The sequence below is a fragment of the Sciurus carolinensis genome, chromosome 8, assembly GCF_902686445.1.
Source record: "Sciurus carolinensis chromosome 8, mSciCar1.2, whole genome shotgun sequence".
Lineage (NCBI taxonomy): Eukaryota > Metazoa > Chordata > Mammalia > Rodentia > Sciuridae > Sciurus > Sciurus carolinensis.
The window spans coordinates 120,086,851-120,109,052 of record NC_062220.1 but is presented as its reverse complement, the minus strand read 5'-3'; the positions used below and the strand labels follow the sequence as shown (position 1 = coordinate 120,109,052).

Here is a 22,202-nt window from a genome sequence, read left to right as displayed (position 1 = left end):
CTCAGCATGAGCAAGGTCCTGGGTTTTGCAAAAAAATAAAAATAAAAAATAAAAAAGCTTGGTGGCTTGGACTAGGGCAGTGGTACAGAGATGGGAAGGAGTAAATGGATTCAGAAATATGTAGGAGGCAGAAGTAGAAGGATTAGATGACAGAGAGAGGGAGAGAGGCCAAGTTTCCTGGGTTTCTGGTGTTGTTGACAAATGATCTTTCTATGAAAAGGTTTTTTTGTTTGTTTGTTTTTTAATAGGGTAGCAGACACTCTTGACAACATGGAGATAAGACAGGATTGTTTGAAGGTGGCTGAGAAAGCACCACAAAAGACTTACTCCATGCTTCCTGGAAACAGATGATGTTGACTCCACACATTGCAGCCACCTGGACAATGGCCTCTATGCGTCTATGGAGGGCAGAGACCTAATGATTTAAAAAGCAAGGATTAGAATCCATTCAGTTCTACAGAGAAGATGATTTTTAACAATTTATCCCAATATACATGGAACAACAAACTCCCACCTGACCAGGTGTGAGGGGATGAGTGGTATAGGGAGGTTCTAATAGTTGTTTACATCATCAGACTAAAATCTGCAATATAAAGTGGAGGTACAAAAACTCTGGTTCCCATGGATACTGCCTCAATTTCCTCACCAGGAAATGGGGAAACAATCACCAGACTCCTGGGATTGTTGAGAGGTATGAATAAGGCTGGTTCTGCGTACTGTACACAAAGTGCACATGCGTGTATACACACACGACCACCTCCTGGACCAGCTGCTCCCATGGCTCAGGACAGTCTACTCTGCACCATCCTGCATTAAGGTGTTGGGCTGCCTTGTCCGGCCACTTCCAGTGTCCTGTGTGAATCCTACCTGCCAACTCTCCTTTCCGATTCTTCCAAATCTTCATGAACTGGTGTATGCCCTTGGTCAGGAATGAGCTTCCCCGCACCATTCAGTTTTCCTGGATATATTATCTGTGTCACATGTCACCCTTCTGTGAGCCATCCACAGATTCTCCCAGCTGCCTCTGGGTGCCCCTCTAGCAGCACTGTTCCCATTTTGCTGCCACTGTTTCTCTAGTTTTTCATTCCCAGGATCCCACAGGCTCCTTGGGGGCATCCTTGTTATCTCTGTTTTCAGCACAATGCCTGGCTCCAAGAGACATTCAGAAGAGTTCACTCAAAGAAAGACCAAAGGAACCAGGCTGAAAACTCAGACATCACAAACTCCTTCCAAAGCTCTTAGTCTCTTCCCTAAAAGGCTATTAGCTCCAGGCCTCTACACATATCTGCTGTTGATTTCAGCACAAATTTGCTCCGTGTTAGTAATATGTAAAGAGTACTTCTAGGTGCTGTGGGTGCAAGAACATTGCTGGTTCTACAAACTGACCATATGGGATGATAGAGGGGACATATTCACAAACAACAAATCCAGAGACAAAAGTAAACAAGAACCCCATGCATCTTTTTTTTTTTTTTTTTTTTTTGGTGATAGTGGTGGAGTGCTGGGGATCAAACAGCACCTTGTGCACACCAGGCAAGCACTCTACCACCGATATCTTTCAATCCAACAAAAGCAAAGGAAGAATCAACATGAAAGATGATTCAGAACCTGATCAGGAATCCAAGTGACCTTAAGTTTCTCAAGAATCCCTAAGAATTCTCAAGAGTGCTACATCATGAGGAAAATTCTGCAAAGAAAGCCATCAAAGAGTAAGCAGCTGGAGGAATGCTGTGAAGATGTGTATAAACAAACCACCTGTGTCTGTCTGTGATGATGTTTCCTCAGGGAAATGCACAATGTTGCCATATTTATTTACTAACCCTAAGCTCATAAGCAAACATCTATCATATTCCTGTAAGCCTGTAGTTCTGGGTACAGGGAGTCTCTGCCTCTAGGATTAAAGCAGAGGAACATGGGGCAGTCCTGTCCATGTATGCTGACAGGTAGCCTTCTGGCAGGTGACTAAGAGGCAGCATCCCCATGAAGAGAGCTCCAGTTAGCCAAAAGGTCACCCTCCCAGTTGGAAAATGGAACTTAATCAGGATCAACAGCTGGACAGGAAGTGAAAGGGAAGGTAGAAACAACAGTAAGGAAGAGAAAGGGTAAGAACCAGAAGAGAAACAAAAGCTAAAGATGCAGGCTGAAGGAAAACAAGGAGATCCGGACAGAAGTGTCTCAGTCATCCTTTGAGACACATGATCTTATGGATCCAGATGAGTGACCAGTCAGGGACTGTGATGTGTTCAAAGCAAAGAGTGAGCCAGAGCCCTGTTTGTGTTTATGATTAAGAGAGGTTGCACCTAGGGACTGGGGTCGTGGCTCAGTGGTAGAGTGCTTGCCTAGCATACATGAGGCATTGGATTTGATCCTCAGCACCACATAAAAATAAATAAATAAATAAAATAAAGGTTTAAAATAAAGGTTAAAAGAGCGGGCGGGGGGTTGGGGCGCTGTACCTGTTCTGCCACAGGGGCATCTGCCGGGAGTGGAGTTCTGTTCTGAACTAGCCCCACACGCACGATCTGAGGGCGTCTCAGCTGCTCATTGGCCGCCTCAAAAGCATATCCCTGTAGTTCAAAGTTTTCTTGGAAGGCAAATTCGAAAGCTCTGCTGGGCAGATCAAGCTTCCTAATTGGGCAGAAAAGAGGGAAGAGAATTTTAATAACAGTTGTTACATTTAAAATCCTTCTCCCAGGGCTGGGTGTGTAGTTCAGTAGCCTCAGCACACTCAAGGGCCTTGATTCCATCCCCTGGGCTGCAGGAGGAAAAGCTCAGCCTCTCTGCAGTTGTTTAGCAAGTAAAGAAGTGGTTGGGGTGTCCTTGGCAAGAAGGTGTCCAGTGCCAGGTACCAAAGGGGCTAGGGAGCAGGAGGGCTAGGCCATGAATAGACACTATGGCAAGTTCAGTCTTTACCTGATAGTCAATAGACTTCAGCAGAGAGGTGGCATGGTTAGCTCTGGCAGAGTGGGGCGAGCACAACCAGCCAAGAGGTTAGTGCTTTGGAATTACTGAAATCAGGGCAGGGATCAAAGTCCTGGCAGTCAGCACAGAAAGGAGCGGTTCCAAAAAATGCTTCTGATCTAGAATCAGAGGGCCACGCTGATCCTAGGGGATGGCACAAGCTGTGATAATAGAAAGGGGCTGCAGAGGACGGGGCTCAGGAGACGGGCTGGGTGGAGGCCAGGAACTGATACTATGAGGAGGGCCCTGTGGTCATTTGCCCTTAAGGAAGCTGAGTCTTGGGTGGGTGCTCTGCTGTTCCTATTAGGGATCCAGTTCCATGCCTGGTGCTGGGAGGGGGGTTTGATGGGCCCAGGTATTCAGACTGAAGGTACAAGTACTCATCCAAGTTTGTGGTTTATTAACAAAGGCTAGAAGATTATTTATAAAACTACCCACCAAAGTGGTCACTTGGTCAAACAGCAAATACCTCCTCATAACCTGCTGCATGCCAGGAGCTGGGGTGAAACCCCAGAGGAATAGTTCATGGCCCTGGGCCAGGAAGGACTTACCATCTAAGGGTGAGATGATTATGAAATACCCAGAGAACACATCAAAAAATAACCTGACAGCCATTATCTAATAATAATATTTCTCTCCTACTTTAAATCACTTTCTTAAAGACATTTCTTTCAAAATCACAGCCCTGTCAGCCCAAGCCCCCTGTTGCCGCCCCCTGCCAGGCACTTTTCAAGTGACGGCCCTGACAGCTCTAAGTTCGGTTCCACCCCTGACAATCAGTCTGCTTTTCAAATAGTTAAGGTTCCCTTCCCTCTGGCAGATTAGAAATAGCAGCAGTGCCCACACCTCGCCTCCCCTTACTGTACCTGCCTCAGACTGTCCTCCCACCCCCCACCGAAAGGAAGAGCCCCCCCTCCTTTAGGCCTCATCCCCAGGGCAGGTTATCCTCCATGGACACAGTCACACAATTTTCCAGTAGCGACTATCTGAGGATGTGTGACAGCCACAGGAAGAAAACGCAGAAAGGTTTTTTCCCAAAGTCTGGTGGGGACAAACTGCCTTGTGCAAACTTCCTATGGTCTCAGTCTAGGAAGATGTCAGGTGGAAGAGCTCTCGTCTCTGGTGAGGAAGACTGGCTGTAACCTGGCTTACAGCTGATTTCTCTGTTTCTGCCACCATCAGTCATATTATTCCCTAATCTCCCTACCCTTTGTCTATGCCAAGTGCTTCCTGCTGGTCCTGAGTCTGTATACTCCCTCATTCCATATTGCCTGTGGATATTCATTTTTCTAGGCCCAAGGCGATGCAAGGCAGGGCAGGCTATTCCACCCTCTAGGTCAGTCACCTTTGGAGACGTAACTCTCTTCAGCACCTCTATTTTCTGGTCACTACCTATAAGATCTCTTTGTTCTTCTCTTATCACAGGTGGTCCATCACCAACTCCTACCCCACTGTGTCTAAGAGATCCAAACCTATACTCAAGGTACACCCTGTACCGACATATTCAATAAACCTCTTCTAGGTCCTTCAAAGGTTTGGACTAGAAATGAGCTACCACCTCACAAGAGAAACTTAGGCTACCTGATGGAGGATGCAGTGCAGTACTACAGTGAACTGAATGTTTTTGTACCCCCAAATTCACATGTCAAAATCCAACCTCCAAGGTAATAGGGCCCATGGATGTGATTAGGTCACAAGGGTGGAACCCTAAGAATGGAATTAGTGCCCCCTCCCTTTAAAAAAAAAGGGCCTATCCAGGCATGCTGGTGCACACCTATAATTCCAGTTACTGGGGAGACAGAGGCAGGAGGATCACATATTTAAAGCCAGCCTAGGCAACTCAGTGAGATCCTGTCTCAAATAAATCAGTGGTACTGTGCCCCTGAGTTCAATCCCCTGGACCATATACACATACATTAAATAATAATGATGAAAATAAAAAAACAAAAAGGTCTAAAGGACATTGCTTGCCCTTTGTACCATTTGTACACACAGCAAGTAGGAGTAGGCACAAACTATGAATAGGAAACAGACCCTCATCAAACATTGAATCTGCCAGTGCCTTTGTACTGAACTTTTGAACCTTCAAAATATATTTGTATGGTTGAAAAGTCACCCAGTCTATGGTGACTCAATAGGACTAAGACAGACCCTGTTCAACCATAGTCCAGGAAAGTGCAGGGACCAAAAAATGAGCTATAACCTCACCAGAGGGATTTGTGCTACCTGCAGCCCTCCCCTGTAATTGACTTTCAGTCCCTCTATCTATCACCCTGCAACTGAAACCACCCCTACTCCTGGCCTCAACTCCAATTTCAAGAAGCAAAGCCTATCACTTCCTGTCCTGGCTGCAACACACCCTCTAGGGCCTCCACCTCTCCTACATTGGCCAAGGCAGACCTGACCTAAGGGTCCCAAGCTCCCAAGCTTCTATTTCCTCAGCAGCCTCTCACTTCTGGAACTCATCTTTCCTTCTCTAATGACTCTTTATCATCAGTATTTAAATTATGTAACTTGAGATTTGTTACAAAAAAAAAAAATTCTCAGTTGGGTGTGGTGGCAAACTCTTGTAATCCCAGTGGCTCAGGAGGCTGAGACAGGAGGATCTCAAGTTTAAAGCCAGCCTCAGCAAAAGCAAGGTGCTAAGCAACTCAGTGAGACCCCATCTCTAAACCAAATACAAAATAGGGCTGGGGATGTGGCTCAGTGGTTGAGTGCCCCTGAGTTAATTCCCTAGTACCTCACCACACAAATAAAAAGAAAAAAGAAAAGAAAAAAGAAAAAAAAATGCTCAAGGAGGGGGAAATTTAGAAAGGGTATAAAATGAAAAATAAGTTCCCCTCTGAGCCCTAGTCCCAAAGCTTGGAGATGACCCCTCTTAACAATGTTTTGTGCACCCTTCCAAAGTTTTTCTATATAGGTGCAGATATTACAAATATTCTGCATTTTCTGTTCTTCAACTTGCCTTTTTCACTTGATGATATAGAGTCATGTACCATATAACATTTCTGTCACTGATGGACTATATATGTGACAGTGGTCCCATAAGATAATGAAGCTGAAAAAATACTATCAGTCATACTTTCAGTCAAAAGGCAAAGGAGAATTCTCCCTCAGAGCATCTGGAAGGAGTGCAGCACTATAGACACCTCGCTCTTGTACTTTTAGTTTTCACCACCGTGAGAATATAGATTTCTGTTGTTTTAAGCTGCACTATCACAATTTTGCCAGTCCTAGGAACTAAAGAGCACACCAAACTCAATTCATCCTATAATGACATTGTAGTGCAATGTATCATTCACGTGATGCTGGTATAAATAAACCTACTGCGCTACCAATCATATAAAACTATATTGCATATAAATTATATATAGTACAATATATAATACTTGACAATGATAATAACAATTGGGTTACTGGCTTCTGCATTTACTATACCTTTTATCATTATTTTAGAGTGAGCTTTCTATTTATACAAAAAAAAGGTTAATGTAAAACACTATACTGTGTTATAACAGCAGCAGCCTCATATAGATCATGTTTACTATACCTGCTGACTATATCAAGAGACCACACCAAAGGGCTGGGCACAGCTCTGTGGTACAGAATTTGCCTAGCCTGTGTGAGCACCACTGGGAGAAAAAAAAAAATGAGACCACACTGAGTTGCCACATTGCCACATTTATAGGCTACATTGATTGACCTATGTCATCTGGGTTTGTGTAAGTAAATTCTATGATGTTCATTCAACTACAAAATCACCTAAGGATGCGTTTCTCAGAACACATCCCATCATTAGCTGACATACGACTGACAACATAACTTGGACATCCCTCCCGGTTACTGCATACAGATCCACTATATTCATTATTAAAGTCATGAAAGTTATTTGAGTCTCTCCCATTAAAAAACAAAACAAAACACAAACAGAAAAGAGAGAGAGAAAGACAGAAAGAGAGAGAGAGAGCACTCCACACATCCCTCTTGTTCTCGCTCCTCCACAGGAAGCTTCTACATATACTTCCTTTCAGCTCAGCCTTCACCTCCCACACGCTTCTCAGACCCCTGTTCTCTGGTCCCTACTCCTCACCCTAGGAACTTCCCCATGCCTTTTTATCATTTAAACCAAAATTGTCTTTGCCTAACAGATATCTCTATGCCATCTAATGCTTCTTTTCTGTCCCATCCTAGAGCCCTCCACCTACACATCCTCACCTTCAGAGTCTCTGCTTCCTCTGACTACTCTAATATCTGTATTCTCCAGTGAATCTGGGTCTCTCCCAGGCTGCACCTGCTCCTCCTCCAACCTGGGATGACCATCTCCAGCACAGTTCCAAAACAGCTTCCCCATCAGAACTACCTCCACACAGCAAAGGGTCACTGGACATCTCTATGTGGAGACCCCAAGAGTAGCTATAAGGGGTCAAACTATATCCACATCCTAATATCCAGAACATATGAATGAAACCTTATTTGGAAAAAAGGGCCTTCAAAGATGTAATTAAGGTAAGCATCTCAAGATAAGGTCATCCTGGATTATCCAGATAAGCCCTAAATCCAATGAAAAGTTTATTTGTTTATTTGTTGTTTTTTGCAGTGCTGGGGATTGAATTTAGGGCCTCAAATATGCTAGGCAAGCACAAACTGCTGACCTACTTCCCAGTCTAGGGCAAGTATTCTTATACGAGACACTCAGAGGACAGTCACAGGGACAACAGGAGAAGGTCATGTGAAGAAGGCAGAGATTGGCTGTCACAAGCCAAGGAACACAAGAAACCACCAGAGGCTACAAAAGGCAAAGGAGAATTCTCCCTCAGAGCATCTAGAAGGAGTGCAGCACTATAGACACCTCGCTCTTGTACTTTTAGTTTTCACCACCGTGAGAATATAGATTTCTGTTGTTTTAAGCTGCACTATCACAATTTTGCCAGCCCTAGGAACTAAAGAGCACACCAAACTCAATTCATCCTAAATTGAACTCATCCATCTTCTCCAAGGCTGCTCCTCATCATATGAGCCCACCAGTCACCTGTGGAATGGAAGCTAGAATACAGGGATGATCCTCACCACCTCTGCCACACCTACTATCCACTGTCCACTAACCTCTTGTCCCCTGATGCTTCTCCATCCCCAGGTACTCTGTTTGCCTCTAGGCCTCTCATCTTCACCTGTCCTTTTCTAATCCATTCTTGACATGGCTACCATGTAAAATTCCCTAATGCTTCCACCAATGTAAGGATGAAGTTCCACCGCAACAGCATGACATATGGAGCCCTCATGGATCTACCCTGGCCACTCCTGCCTTCTCCCTTGGGGTTTCCCCATGCTCTATTGACCACCTCTTTCAAACATGCAGTCCATGAATGGGCATGTCCCCTGGTGTCCAAGGACACAAGCCCTTCCTGTCTCCAAATTAACTCCTTTGTCTCCTTCAGGATACAGCTTAAGTATGACAGCCCTGGGAAACCTTCCCCCATTCCTGAACTACAAACAGGTAAATTGTTAGGCTCTCCTTTACTTTCTTTCACAATGTAAAGAAACCATTAAAAGTCAGAAAGTGGGGGCCTTGGGTATTGCTCAGTGATAGAGCACTTACTTAGTATGCACCCAGTCCTGGATTGGATCCCTACTACTACAAAACAAAAAACAAAAACAAACATGGTTTACTTATCCTGCTAAACCAGGTGCCCAAGACAAAAACAAATGATCAATAAATGTTTGTTGAATTAATGAATGATTCTTGATACTGGCTATCTTAAAATTGAGAGTTGATGTCCTCTGGGGATTTCATCTGCTGGCATAGGCAAAGCCCCATCTAGCTCATTCACTTATCAAACATTTATCAAGCATTAGGTCTCTCTTTTTTTTTCTAGTATCACTGTGCCCCGCTAAGCACTGTCTGTGTTAGACACAAGAAGTAATCAGAGAGAAGGTGGTCTTGTATGGAGTATAGTGGGATTCCAGAGAAGAGACTGAGGACACCAGATCCACAAGGCCTTTAAAGAGGTGGTCAAGTCCAAGTCAGGTTCTAAGTAATGAATAGATTAAGCAGGAGGAGAGTTTTTAAGTAATAATAATTAATTTTCTACCTTCAGTTGGAAATTCTGCTCATAGCGGAATCCTGCCCAGTCACAAGGATTGAGCAAATACAAAGGTTTACATCCTGCACTAAAACCTAGAGAGAGTATGGGCTGAATAGAAAACAACCAAGAAAAAAAGGTAGGAAAAGGGAAGCCATTTGCTCAGTTACTGTGAGCCAAGTCCCAACACAAGGCCTCACAGATACTGGTCAATAGATGTTGGTTAGCACTTTTTCCACCCATTATAATTCCTCTCCATTCTGGAGTTCTCCAAATGCTGATTAAACTCCTTGCATGGTAGTCCTTGACCTGACCTCTGCCCTAAACCAGAATGTGTAGCCTGAGATATACCCCTTGCTTTATTTACAACACCTTCTTTGGGAGCCTTTGTGCTAAGATACTTCCCAGATGACATTTTTATAGGTGCACTGGGAAGCATGAACACATTGGGAGGGAACTTGAAGGTCATCTAGCCCCTCCCCTCTGTGGGTATAAAGAGGCTTTTTTTTTTTTTTTACGAAACCCCAAAGGCAGTTTTATTCTACCTTTGCACATCCACTAGCTGTGAAAACATCTTTGAACCTGGCCTCCCTGCAAGAACTCCATAGTGGTTGGGAATCACTGATTCAATCAATGCCCTTCATTTGCAGGGGAGTTGATTAGGTTCCTGTTGGAAGGTCACTTGCACAAAGTCATGGAGCAGGCAGTCTGTTGGATTCTGGGGAGGCGAGAAGCCCACAGATGAGCAAAGAAGTGGAAAGAGATTTAGCCAGGAGCTTCTTGGGGTCAGAGTTTGAAGTTCATTCTAAGAGACCAGGAAAATTCCTTATATTTTTAAAGTAAAAGGCAACAAGATATGATTTACATTTTAAAGAGGTCCTTCTGGTTGTTCCAGAGAAGACTGGACTAAACAGAAAAAACAATGGAAGGGAAAGTCTTTTCCAGCACTTTATATCTAAAGTCCATCCAGTAGTGCACTGCCCTCAGAGAGTTCTGGTGAAACACATGACTTGCTAGGGGTGGACAAACTTTTTGACTGAACACGGTAACTAATCCCGTGGCTTACCAGTGGAAGTTTCCTTTGCCTATTAGATTCAGCTGCACTCTACCTACAAGGGTCTAGAGGGCAATCACTCCAGGAAGGAGAGACTGGAGCCAATCAACTACACTTACTAAGAGGCTCCGTTTGGAAGAATTTACCCAGCCAAAACCCACCGGTGGCAGGACTGGATCTGGAAAGGAAACTGCTGGCTCAAAGGGCAGACAGAGGCGTGTTGGTGTGGTTATAGAGAAAGCCCAGGAGAATAAATCTCAAACCCTTCCTTTCCCTTCCAGTTCCAGGCCCTATATGTGAGGGTCACCCTGGAATCTTGCAACCCCTCATGGCCTGGGGCCGTCATATCTATACGTTCTAAGGGTTTTGCCCGCCTAAGTAGGGCCTCATCACTATCATCTCAGAGCCCTTCAGACCCTGAAGCCCTCCCTCTAGCTTCCCTGAACCACACTTAGTAGTCCCCACACCTCGTAACTCTGCCTCTTGACCCCTGACCTGGTCTCCTTGCCGTAAAGAACGCGCTTCACCTCCCGCAAGTCTTGGAGCGGCAGATACTTCTCCAAGCACTGCTCCACTGACTCCCATTCAGGACCCGCCATTGCTGGAGTCCGAAAGCGATGGTGTCCGACAGGAACTGCCAGCCCTTTGGCCCCAAGATAAGTAGGAGGTGCAGGCAGCTGCGGCCAGACCCACGCAAGCGTCCTCCCCTCTATTTCTGCGCCCTGCTCCGCCCCACCTGGAGGGCTCACGTGTAGACACGCCCTCTCCTCGTACCTCTGAGGAGCAGCCAATCAAGGCTTCGCGGGTGGAACTGCCCCCTGCCCGTAGCGCCTCCTCCGACACGCGCCAAGACGCCCGCTGGACCACCACCCTGAACCCTGGCCCCTCAGGTGCGCAATGTGGCCATGGACTGCTCCTTCCCGCCTCCCTCGTACGTGCCCGGGTCAGAAGAGGGGGTTCTCTTGTTTTCTTACCTTTCCGCGCCTTCAGGTACCTCCTTCGCCTGCCCCACGGTGTTGGGGAGTGGCTCTAGAGAATCAGTGAGGAAAACCTGGACGCGGCCTCTTGGGATCTGCGGCGCGGGTCTGAAGTAAATGGTCAGGTCGACTCTCAGATTCTCGCTTGTTCCTGCCTCTACTTCGGTCTTCGTTCCGCAGAATGGGGTAGCAAACTGGGCGGTCCCACCACACGGGACTGCAGAGTAAGGTACAGGACAAGTTTCAGTGCCCCCTGGGCAGGAGGTAGTATCTCTGACTTCCGAAGCCCTTCGTGTTGAGGATTTCTAACTCCTTTGGGTCAAGGCCCAGAGTCTTGGGAGTTCTAGCTAGTAACAGCATTGCGACTTCATGTGAGCCAAAGGTCAAGTGATGAGCTATAGAAACCTGCAATCACCCGTACCTTGGTGGAGTCAGTACTATAAAATGCGGGGTGCCTGGCTAAGATACACCCTCTGGACCCTGGATTCCCTTTCAGCTCCACCTTCTGCAGTGGTGTGCTGGTGTGGGTACTTTGCACAGGTGGGGTGCTTTAGACTTTAGCTGAGATGGTTAAGTGTGAGAGCCCCTCTTACTCTTCCCGCGGATCGGAAGGTGCCACCCACTCAGGAGCCGGGAATTAGGACAGCAAAACCAGCTTTCCTCTGGCAGGCAGCATGGTGATGGAACCAGTCTGCTTAAACCCTGGTTTAACCACTTGGAAACAGTGTGACTGACTTCAGGAAGGTTTTTCAGTCAGTTGGGGCTTCTGTTGGTTTGTCTGTAAAATAGGAAAGCAATGACTACCTTGCAAAATCATTTAAGATAAGGGTTGGGGATCTCTAGCTATCAGGGAATGCAAATCAAAACTACATTAAAATTTCATCTCACTCCAATCAGAATGGCAATTGTTAAGAATACAAATAGTAAGTGTTGGTGAGAGTGTGGGGAGAAATGTACCCTCATACATGTTGGTGGGACTACAAATTAGTGCAGCCACTCTGGAGAGCAGTATGGAAATTCCTCAAAAAACTGAGAATGAAACTACCACATGATCCAGCTATCCCACTCCTTGGTATATATCCAAGAGATCTAAAATCAACATACTATAGGAATATTATCCACATTAATGTTTATAGCAGTGCAATTCACAATAGCCACGCTATGGAACCAGACTAGGTACCCAACAATAGATGAATGAATAAAGAGAACGTGGTATACATACACAATGGAGTTTTACTCAGCCATAAAGAAGAATGAAATTATGTCATTTGCTTGTAAATGGATGGAACTGGAGAACATCATGCTAAGCCAGACTCAAAGTCAGGCAATGACTGTTTTCTTTCATATACAGAAGATAGACCAAAATAAGAGGGAGAAGTGGGGAATCCCATTAAAATAGAAGAGAAATCAGTGGAGTGGAGAAAGTGGATTGAGGGGGAGGGAAGAGGGATGAGATAAGGGACAGAGAGTGGAATGAACTTGACTGAACTTTCCTATGTATATATGTGAATATACCACAGTGAGTTTCACTTTTATGTATATCGATAATGCACTAATGTTAAAAAACTATAAACAAATAGAAGAAATACCAGTAGAGGAAAAGGAACAGGGAGAGAGAAGGGGAGGTAAGAAGTACTGGGGACTGAACTGGAGTAAATTATATTCCATGCTTGTATAACTATGTTAAAATGAACCCCAATATTATGTATATCTATAATGAACTAATAAAAAAGGGTTGAGGTGTATCCTAGTGTTAGATCGCTTACCTGTCATGCTTGAAACCCTGGTTTGATCCCCAACATCAGACAATCAGACACACACACAAGGAAAAAAAAAAGAAACAAACAAACAAAACAACCCCACAAGTTGAAACTTAAGGTTTTTGTTTGTTTGTTTGCTTGTGTGTACTGGGGAATATAACCCAGGGGCAATTTAACACCAAGCTACATCTCCTGACCTTTTTATTTTTTATTTTAAGTCAGGTTCTCTCTAAGTTGCTTAGGGCCTCACTAAACTGGTGAGGCTGGCCTTGAACTTGAGAGCCTCTTGCCTCAGCCTCCCAAGCTGCTGGGATTTCAGGCCATCACACCAGGCAAGATGAGACTTTCGATGACTAAGCAGGGTCATTGCCTCTTGCCAGCCTGAAGCTGGCAAGTCTTAAGATTAAGGGAGCAAAGTATGGGGGGAGATGAGAGAGACTTAAGATAAAGGGAGATATACTGAGTTTTAAAGCAAATACCCATGTGCTATTGAGACACAGAAAGTGCTCAGGAACATTCGTTATTCCTGAACAACATACCCTTGGTCCCACCCTTGTAAAAAACAAGATGTTTAAGTTTGTATCATTGTTTTGATATTAGCTGACAGTTTCCGGTATCTGATGAAGGGAGCTGCCTTTTCAAGGATGCAAACTCAGACTGGGCATCCCAGCAACTTGGGGAACTGAGGCAGGAGGCTCACAAGTTCAAAGCTAGCCTCAACAACTTAGTGAGGCCCTAAGCTATTTACTGAAACCCTATCTCTAAATAAATTAATAAATAAATAAGAATGGAGGACTGGGGATGTTGCTCAATAGTTAAGTGTCTCCTGGGTTAAATCCCCAGTACTTTAAAAAAAAAGGCAAACTTGGAGGACTTTCTGCAAGTATTATCATAAGGGTAGTATAAAGATAGTACTTCTTATCCAAAATGTACCTTTTCTTCAAGATTTAGAGACAAACTTGTAAATACAATTTTCCCTCCATAGTTGTAGGTTTGCAACTGCAGATTCAACCAACCTTAGATCAAAATTTATTTTTTTTAAAAATCGTGTCCTTCTTGCTGGGTACTGTGCCACACATCTGTAATCCCAGTGGCTCAGGACTGCTGAGGCAGGAGGATCATGAATTCAAAGCTAGCCTCAGCAATTTAAGGAGGCCCTAAGTAACTTACTTAGCAAGACCCTGACTCAAACAAAATATAAAAAGGACTGGGGATATGACTCAGTGGGTAAACACTCCTGGGTTCAATCCCCACTATTACACAAAAAAAAATCTATATTAAATATGTACAATTTTTTCTTGTTGTTATTCCCTAAACAATACAGTATAACAACTACTTGCATATCATTTAAATTGAATAAGATATTATAAGTTATCTCAAAATGTTTTAAAGTATGTGGGAGATACTGTTGCAAGTAAATGAACCTCTGAGGAACTGCCAGCATGCTTTCTACTCACTAACTTTGCTCAAGATCTAGAGAGCCACACTTCTTTTCAGGCTGAGTTTTGGAAGTCATAGTTATTTCCTTGTTTGTAGATGAATTTGTCTAACCTTTTTATTGTTATTGTTCTTTTGTTTGTGTCAGTGGATTTCCTGGAGAAACCAGCATATACCCATTGTACTTCAAATTTTGCCAATGTTCCTAAGTAGCATATTTTCAAATATATTGCAAAGTAGATGTTGACTCCCTTACCCTGTGTGCTTTAAGCTATTTTGTCCCATATAGTAACCATTAATTGCATGTTGCTATTAAGTCCATTTTAAGGACTAGTCCAAATTGATATGCTGCAACTATAAAATGCACACTGCATCTCAAAGATTTAGTACAAAAGAAAGAATGTAAACTATCTTGATAATGGGTTTTATATTGACAACATATTGGAATGATAATATTTGGGGTACATTCAGTTAAATAAAATACACTATGAAATTTTTAAAAATTAAAGCATTCAGGAGAATTTTTTAGCTGAGATGTAAATATTTTATATAGGGGACTTGAGCATCCATGATTTTGATATCCTCAGGGATCCTGGAATCTGCCTTCCAAGGATATCTACTGTATTTGTAAATAAAGCATATTTAAACAATATGTTATGAAAAAGATATACAATATACTGTGGAGAATACAGGAAGGGATCATTTCCAGCCTATAAAGGGAAATCAATGAAAGTCTTGTGGAAGAGGCTTCATTGCCAAATCAAAATGCCTCAAACTGAACTTGAATCCCCTTCTCTGGCCTTCTTTTATCTTTTGTACTGTATTCCTTATTTCACTAATGGCTTCCTCATCCATTCAAGTTCCAAACCTTTGGGAGTCACCTGAAACTACTCTGTGTTCTTTCTTTCCCCCATACAATCAAATTCTGTTAAATTTATCTCCTGGATTTTGTTCAAATCCTTCCCCCTCCTACCTCATACCTACAATCATGTCATCTTTTGCTTTGATTGTTGCTAGTCTTCTAACCTGTGACTCCACCTCCGTGTTTAGTTGTCTAGCGCTAATGTCTTTCCATCCTTTGTACCCTCTCATTCAGTGTCTCCTGGCCTGGAATCACCTTCATCCTCCATTTTGTGAGTTCTTACTCATTCTCCAAAATGCAATTGAAACTTTACCTCCTGTGTAAAGTCTTCTCTACCGGCCCCAGCAAAAGTTTGGCCCTTTATAGATAACCTCTTTTAATATATTTATCAAAACACTATTGTACTTAATTAATTGTATTTAATCAAACACTATTGTATGTAATTATCTGGAACTGGGATGATATAACTTCTGTATTTATAGCACTTTGGCACTGTTGATGGAATTTTGATAGGATCAAGGACAAATTCATATATTGTATAAATAAAAAAATTTTTAAAGGATAAATTCATTAAGGTGGTGACATTTGAGCTGGACCTTAAAGCAGGAGTAGAAACTATTATTACTAGTTAAATTCCTTCATCCATCTTTCTCTCTGTTCAGTGACAGTTCATTCACACTAGGTCATTATAAACCAGTGTTGCACAAATATAAAATATAAGAATAAAAAGTTATATTAATTTTTTTATATTTGCACAAAGTTTTTCACTCTGAATAACAGGACACCTCACTAGATCCCTCCATGATAATCATTTTAAAAGACTTTAGGGGCTGGGGTTGTGGCTTAGTGGTAGAGCGTGTGCCAAGCATGCGTGAGGCACTGGGTTCAATTCTCAGCACCACATATAAATAAGTAAATAAAACAAAGGTCCATCAACAACTAAAAAATATTTTTTTTTAAAAAACGACTTTAGGTTCTGCCTAGTTGCTTGCTGATATATTCAGCCAAAACCCTAAAGTTAGAACTGTATGCAAGTACACTACAGTGAAAGATTCTTCCTTGCTTTGAAGAACAACTCTGTGACAACATTGGTGTGCTTTAATGATGTGTAGTCCATAATTTCTTAAGTGTATAAAAATATAGGCAGGAAAGATAGAATATATACAACCTCAGCATGTTGGTTACATCTGGAGAGGGAGGTAAAGGAATGGGATAGAAGTATGAGAATCATCTGATGTTATATAGTGTTTTTGTTTTTGTTTTGTTTTGAGACGGAGTCTTGTTATGTTGTCAAGGCTGGTCTAGGTCTAGGCTCAAATGATCTTTCTGCCTCAGTCTCCCAAGCAGCAAGGACTATATGCCTATGCCACTATACTCAACGGATATACAGTTTTAATTATTTTTTAAAGAGATCTGAATCTCTTCAATATTAACATACTAAAAATCTGGGTCCTTGTTTTTTACCCTACCTGGGTCCTTGTTTTTTATTTATGTTTCAAGTATTTTTAAAATATTATTTTATAGATTTTTTTTTTAAAGGAAGCTTTGGATCAGGAGTCCAGAAACCTGCAGTTCAGTCTGGATTTTACAGGAAACTCAATTTTCCTGAGGTAAGAAAGACATGGGAGGAGAGGGGACTAGGAAAACAGTCTATACAGATGGTCTGAGACTTTACCTAATTCTTAGAAAAAATAATTCTGACAAGCTAGTCATATATAAATTCCTCTATTTATATGCTTATTTATGACAAAAAGGGTTTTAATATAGAGATTGATTCTATGGAGAAAGCTAATTTGTTAAAAAAGTGTATTAGTGCCTGCTTTTAGGTGTTACTTTTAAATTTGCAATGTGTTAATTTTAATCCTTAGGAAAGGTATTTAAGGTACTGTGGGTTTTGCTCATTAACATTTGAAGAACTAATTTTGTGATGATCATTGATGAGCAATCTGCCATGACAAAGATGTCATCTGTCCTCTTTTCTCCTGTGAGCCAGCTTATATCCCCACTGAGCACTTTACAGCACACAAAGATTTTGCATCGACTTGTCCTATTTGATCCTCTCAATAATACTGTGAGATAAGGGTCAGGAGTTCTTGGTATTTGTCAGATTTCCTAGTTAAACATGACAGTTACTGGAAATGAAACTGTAAGAGCCAATATTTCATATATAGTCATGGGGAAGAAGATCTGAGGTGATTCAATTTCTAAGCAACTAAGTCCCAATTTCTGGGTTAACTTGTCCCTGTATGGTATTATGAGCTCAGAAGTCACTGTTCTTTCACTGCTAGGGTCTATTTTTTTGTTGTTATTATGTCTTTGTGTAGACTTATGTGTCTCACATCAAAGTGTTTGGAAAAGAGCACCCAAGTTTACTGAGAATCGGCTTTGCAACAGAGCTGGCCAGACCAGGATAACTGTGACATATGGGTTTGTCTCCCTTTTAGCAGTGTGAACTGTTGTTCATTGTTCTTGATTTAGGTCCCTTTCTTCTTTTCTCATGACTAGCCCTGCAAAACCTTCTTTACTCTCAGTAGACTGTCTTTTAAAAAAAAATTAATGTTAAGGTTTTATTTTTGATTGACAAAGAATAAGTATATACATATATATGAGGTACAATGAGATGCTTCAAAAATATGTATTGTGTAGTGATCGAACATATCCATCATCTCAAATATTTATTATTTCTTTGTGGTGTGAATATTTAAAATCCTCTCTTTGGGTTATTTTGAATTTTGAAATGCACTATTATTAACTGTATCAGTAAACATCCATATCCTTCCTAGCATTAGCTGAGCTACACTAAAATGCATGTACCAACTCCATTTTATTTAGTTGGAGACCCTTAAGGATCCTATGGGAAGGGAGACCCTTTTCACCAAGATGGTGCCCAAAGCTAAGAAGGAAGCTCCTGCCCCTCCCAAAGCTGAAGCAAAAGCAAAAACTTTGAAGGCTAAGAAGGCAGTGTTGAAGGGTGTCCACAGCCATAAAAAGAAGAAGATCCGCACATCACCTACCTTCCGATGACCCAAGACATTGCAGCTCCAGAGGCAGCCCAAATATCCTCGGAAGAGCACCCCCAGGAGAAACAAGCTTGACCACTATGCCATCATCAAGTTCCCTGACCACTGAGTCAGCCATGAAGAAGATTGAAGACAACAACACACTTGTGTTCACTGTGGATGTCAAGGCCAACAAACACCAGATCAAACAAGTTGTAAAGAAGCTCTATGACACTGATGTGCCCAAGGTTGACACCCAGATCAGGCCTGATGGAGAGAAGAAGGCATATGTTCCACTGGCTCCTGATTATGATGCTTTGGATCTTGCCAACAAATTGGGATCATCTAAACAGAGTCCAGCTGTCACAATTCTAAATATACCCTTTTTTTTTTCAACCTAAAAAAAAAAAAAAGATCCTATGGGAAGAACCTCTGATGTTGAAATGTCAGGCATGAGAAAAGGCCCTGAGAGAAATATTTAAGTCAGGAGGACTGCCCCACCCCCACCCCTCAGATAACATTGGTCAAAGCCTATATTTTTCTGGAATATGGCATATCTGATGCATCTTATACATTCCAGCTGCTACTGTCCTCATACAGGTTCTCATCATTTCATACAGTACCTCAATGAACTCAGTCTTCCTGACTCCCAACTTCAAATTCCCTTAGTTCCCATGATGATTCATTAGTTTAGGTAAAAGTTGAAGATGACTTGGCACGAGGCCCTTTTGTTTGACTCATCTCATGCTGCGCCTCTTCCTTAGCCTACAATCTGGGCTCCAGCATTGTCAAAATACTTCTGGTTGCATGAACACTCCAAACCTCTATCTTTACTCAGCTCCTTCTTTATGTGGATATTTCCTACATAAACCTTAAGATTCTAGTGTCTTTTCTTCAGTAAAGCCTTCCTGATTCTGTAAGTGTTGCTTAGATTTCACTTCTTTGTTGCCACAGCACACTGTGCAGTTAATATTCGATTTGTTAAGTTTCTTGAGAATAGAGGTATAGCACATCTCGGGATCTACAGTGCTTTGCATATCACTGGTGCTCAATACATGATTGTTGAATCAAATTGAATACCATATCAGTATATGTAAATGTTTGTGTAGTCACTTGCCAGATTCTTTTTACGTATATTATATAGCCTACTTGAAAAAAGACTACTCATAGGTGTGGCAGATTTATAGTCCTTTCCTTTCAACAAGACTCTTAACTGTCTTTGCACCCTGGATATCTAGGACACTAGTGGTCTTAAGTCCTAGAGTGGTTTCAATAACAAGAGATATTGGAGGGTAGGGAACCACACCCTTGGGCTGCTTTGTGTAGTATAATAGTGTTTACTGGGAAGTTGCTGATTCAGTAACTCATAGTTTATCCCTTTCTTTTTTTTTTCTTTTCACATTTTTTATTGGTGCATTCTGGTTGTACATGATGATGGGATTTGTTGTTACATATTTGTACATGCTCACAATATAACAATATTATTTGCCCAATGTATAACTCACTTTTTAAAGCAATATTTTTAGTTGTAGATGGACACAGTGCCTTTTATTTATTTATTTTTATGTGGTGCTGAGGATCAAACCCAGTGCCTAGTTTATCCCTTTCTGATTAGCCTCTTAGCCTTGCATTAGGAGTTTGGTGGGATCCTTAACCATGACATTTCTGAGTTACAGAGACTATGTATCTGGTTTTCAGAAATGTTCTTGCTATAGATAACAACTACCTGCTTGTATTTTGAGAAATAGCAGTCTAAGAGAAAGAACATTGGACTAGATATGTAAATATAGGTTCAAACCCTGGTTTTACTATTAGATAGCTGCAGCTTCAGGTAAGTTATTTTATAGTTCTTCTAATCACTAATTCTCATAAATTATATGATTATGAATGGTGGAATGTGAGGCCCTATTTAAAAATCTGGATAGTAAGGGCAAGAATAGCACATGTTGCCTAACACCTAGAGAAGAACCTTGGATATTAGTATCTCAAGGCCAAGGACTGGCCAATACTGACTTATATTAGAATGCCACAGGTATAGTAAGAACTGGACTGGAATGGATACCCAAGGACTAGGGTTTAGCCCTCCTTCTACCCATTTTAAGCTACATAACCATAGACAAATTACAACTTTTCTGGGTCTCAATTTCTTCATCTAAAGATGAGGATAATAATACCTACCCACTTTCTTTGATTTGAAAGAATCAAATAAGTTGAAAAATATGAAAATCTATACGTCTTCCCTCTATATTATTTTTATGAGAAAAAAGTGTTTATCTAATTCTTCCATGGGAAATTATACATATGCCATCCTTAATGTACTGGATGCTTATCTTTGAGTATTTTTCCAGTAGCGATAATGGCTTTGCATTGAATCATTTATAGTCTTTCCACCAGTTATTCAAGTGATAAATAGCATGTATTTGAAACATGGGTAATTTGAGACCATGAAATAAGCAAAGCTAACTATTCTAAGTTGAAATATAGTTCACAGTTTATCAATAGTTGTCTATAATTACTCAGGCTAGCAAACTACACATAGGCTTATGTATCATCAGACATGCAAAATCCCAGGTTAATGTTTGGGCCCCATATTTCATAAAGTGTCAATGTGATAAATATATCTTTCTTTCTACCTCCTTCTCCTAAAACAATTGCATATATGTGTAATGGGCTTGGTAGTAATGTACGTGGCATTTAGAAGTATTTCATTGCTACAAGCTCAATGCAAGTCAACATGTGTAGTGACTGCCTAAAAAAGCTCATATAGTCTTAAGTTGCATTATGAGAAATATAATGTCCAGAACACCAGCGAGATGACTGTCTTACTCTGTTCTATGCTGACCAATGCATACCTGAAATTTATCTAGCTCTGGATTAGATATAGAGCATACATATGTATTATCTTGCATATGAATATAAGGAGAGATGACATTGGAGAGAACATCTACCAACAACAAGAAGACTTTTTATCTAGCAAAACAAGCAAATGAATATCCCAGGGAGGTATCATCACTTATGAAGAAGGTCATATACGTTTATTTTTTCCATATGACCAACACTAAGGAGAGGAGCCAGTCAATAGATAAAAACTAAAGGAGGAACATTTCAGTCCAGTGTAGTTATTTCTGACTAGCAATGTCAAAAGATGAACTAGGCAGTCTACAGGCAATGAATTCTTAGTTTTTCAGGGTATTCAAGTATGGTCCAGATGACCACTTGGTGGGAGTATTGTAGAAGAAAGTCAATGATGAGATGGGTACTTGAGCTAGAGAGGCTGTGGTTTGTGTGGGTTGCTATACCATGAACCAAAAAAAGTACAGAATATCAGTTCCAAGAACTATGAACACACCATAGAACAATAAAAAGACAGTTGGTATCTGAAGAAGTGAAAAATCAAAAGGGTGAGCTTACTGAAGAACTAGATAAAGGGAAGATTATTATATTATAAATTTTATTTTATTCTTATTCTTATTTTTAAGTATGTTTGGTTCAGTTGGGTTAATGGAAAAGGACCACTATTACAAGAGTGTGTGAACCCTACATTCTGGGACCATCTGGTGACAGGAGTTCCAGTTCAAGAATTGGTACAAACAACTATTTCATGATTGCAAAGAACAATTTCACCTTGGAAATGTTGTATTGGGGTTCAGTTATAAGACCAAATACTGCATCGGGATCAGTAGGCCAAGAAGTTACATAGCCTAGGAGTGAAACAAGTGTATAGATAGAATGAGATATTGTTTAAGCCAGGTCAAATAGATTTACAGTTGGTACCTCACCACTGGTGAATAATTGACATCCTGAAATCCTTTACACTGTATTCTGAGAGGCCATACTGTTTGCTTACAATCATGTAGAGGGTTTTACCTATCATAATAGCTTGCAGGTTCTATGCCCCACCAAAGACCTTACACCAGCAAGTTCAGCCCTACCTTGAACGCTAAACCAGTCAGTCCTGCCCCTAGTCCCAGAATCTGAGTCCTGCTTCTGATCTCAATCTTGTTGCTGTCCCTGTCTAAATTAATGCCCCAAATCTAATAACTAGCCTGCCATGTTTTGAAACAACAAACTT

At 41.6% G+C, this 22,202-nt stretch overlaps 1 protein-coding gene and 1 pseudogene across 1 annotated transcript in view; one reads left to right on the top strand and one right to left on the bottom strand.

Moving 5' to 3' along the window:
- Upb1 (beta-ureidopropionase 1) overlaps nucleotides 1–10,770 on the bottom strand; it is a 29,203-nt gene extending 18,433 nt beyond the window's left edge. Inside the window, exons 1-3 of the mRNA XM_047562965.1 lie at nucleotides 10,591–10,770; nucleotides 2,457–2,628; nucleotides 328–415 (exon numbers count right to left, since the gene is read on the bottom strand). Coding sequence (XP_047418921.1) covers nucleotides 328–415; nucleotides 2,457–2,628; nucleotides 10,591–10,694 — 364 coding nt within the window. The 5' untranslated portion in view covers nucleotides 10,695–10,770. The remainder of the gene's footprint in view (nucleotides 1–327; nucleotides 416–2,456; nucleotides 2,629–10,590) is intronic.
- Nucleotides 10,771–10,945: 175 nt separating this feature from the next.
- On the top strand, nucleotides 10,946–18,941 carry LOC124991470 (60S ribosomal protein L23a-like; annotated as a pseudogene).
- The last annotated feature ends 3,261 nt before the right edge of the window (nucleotides 18,942–22,202 follow it).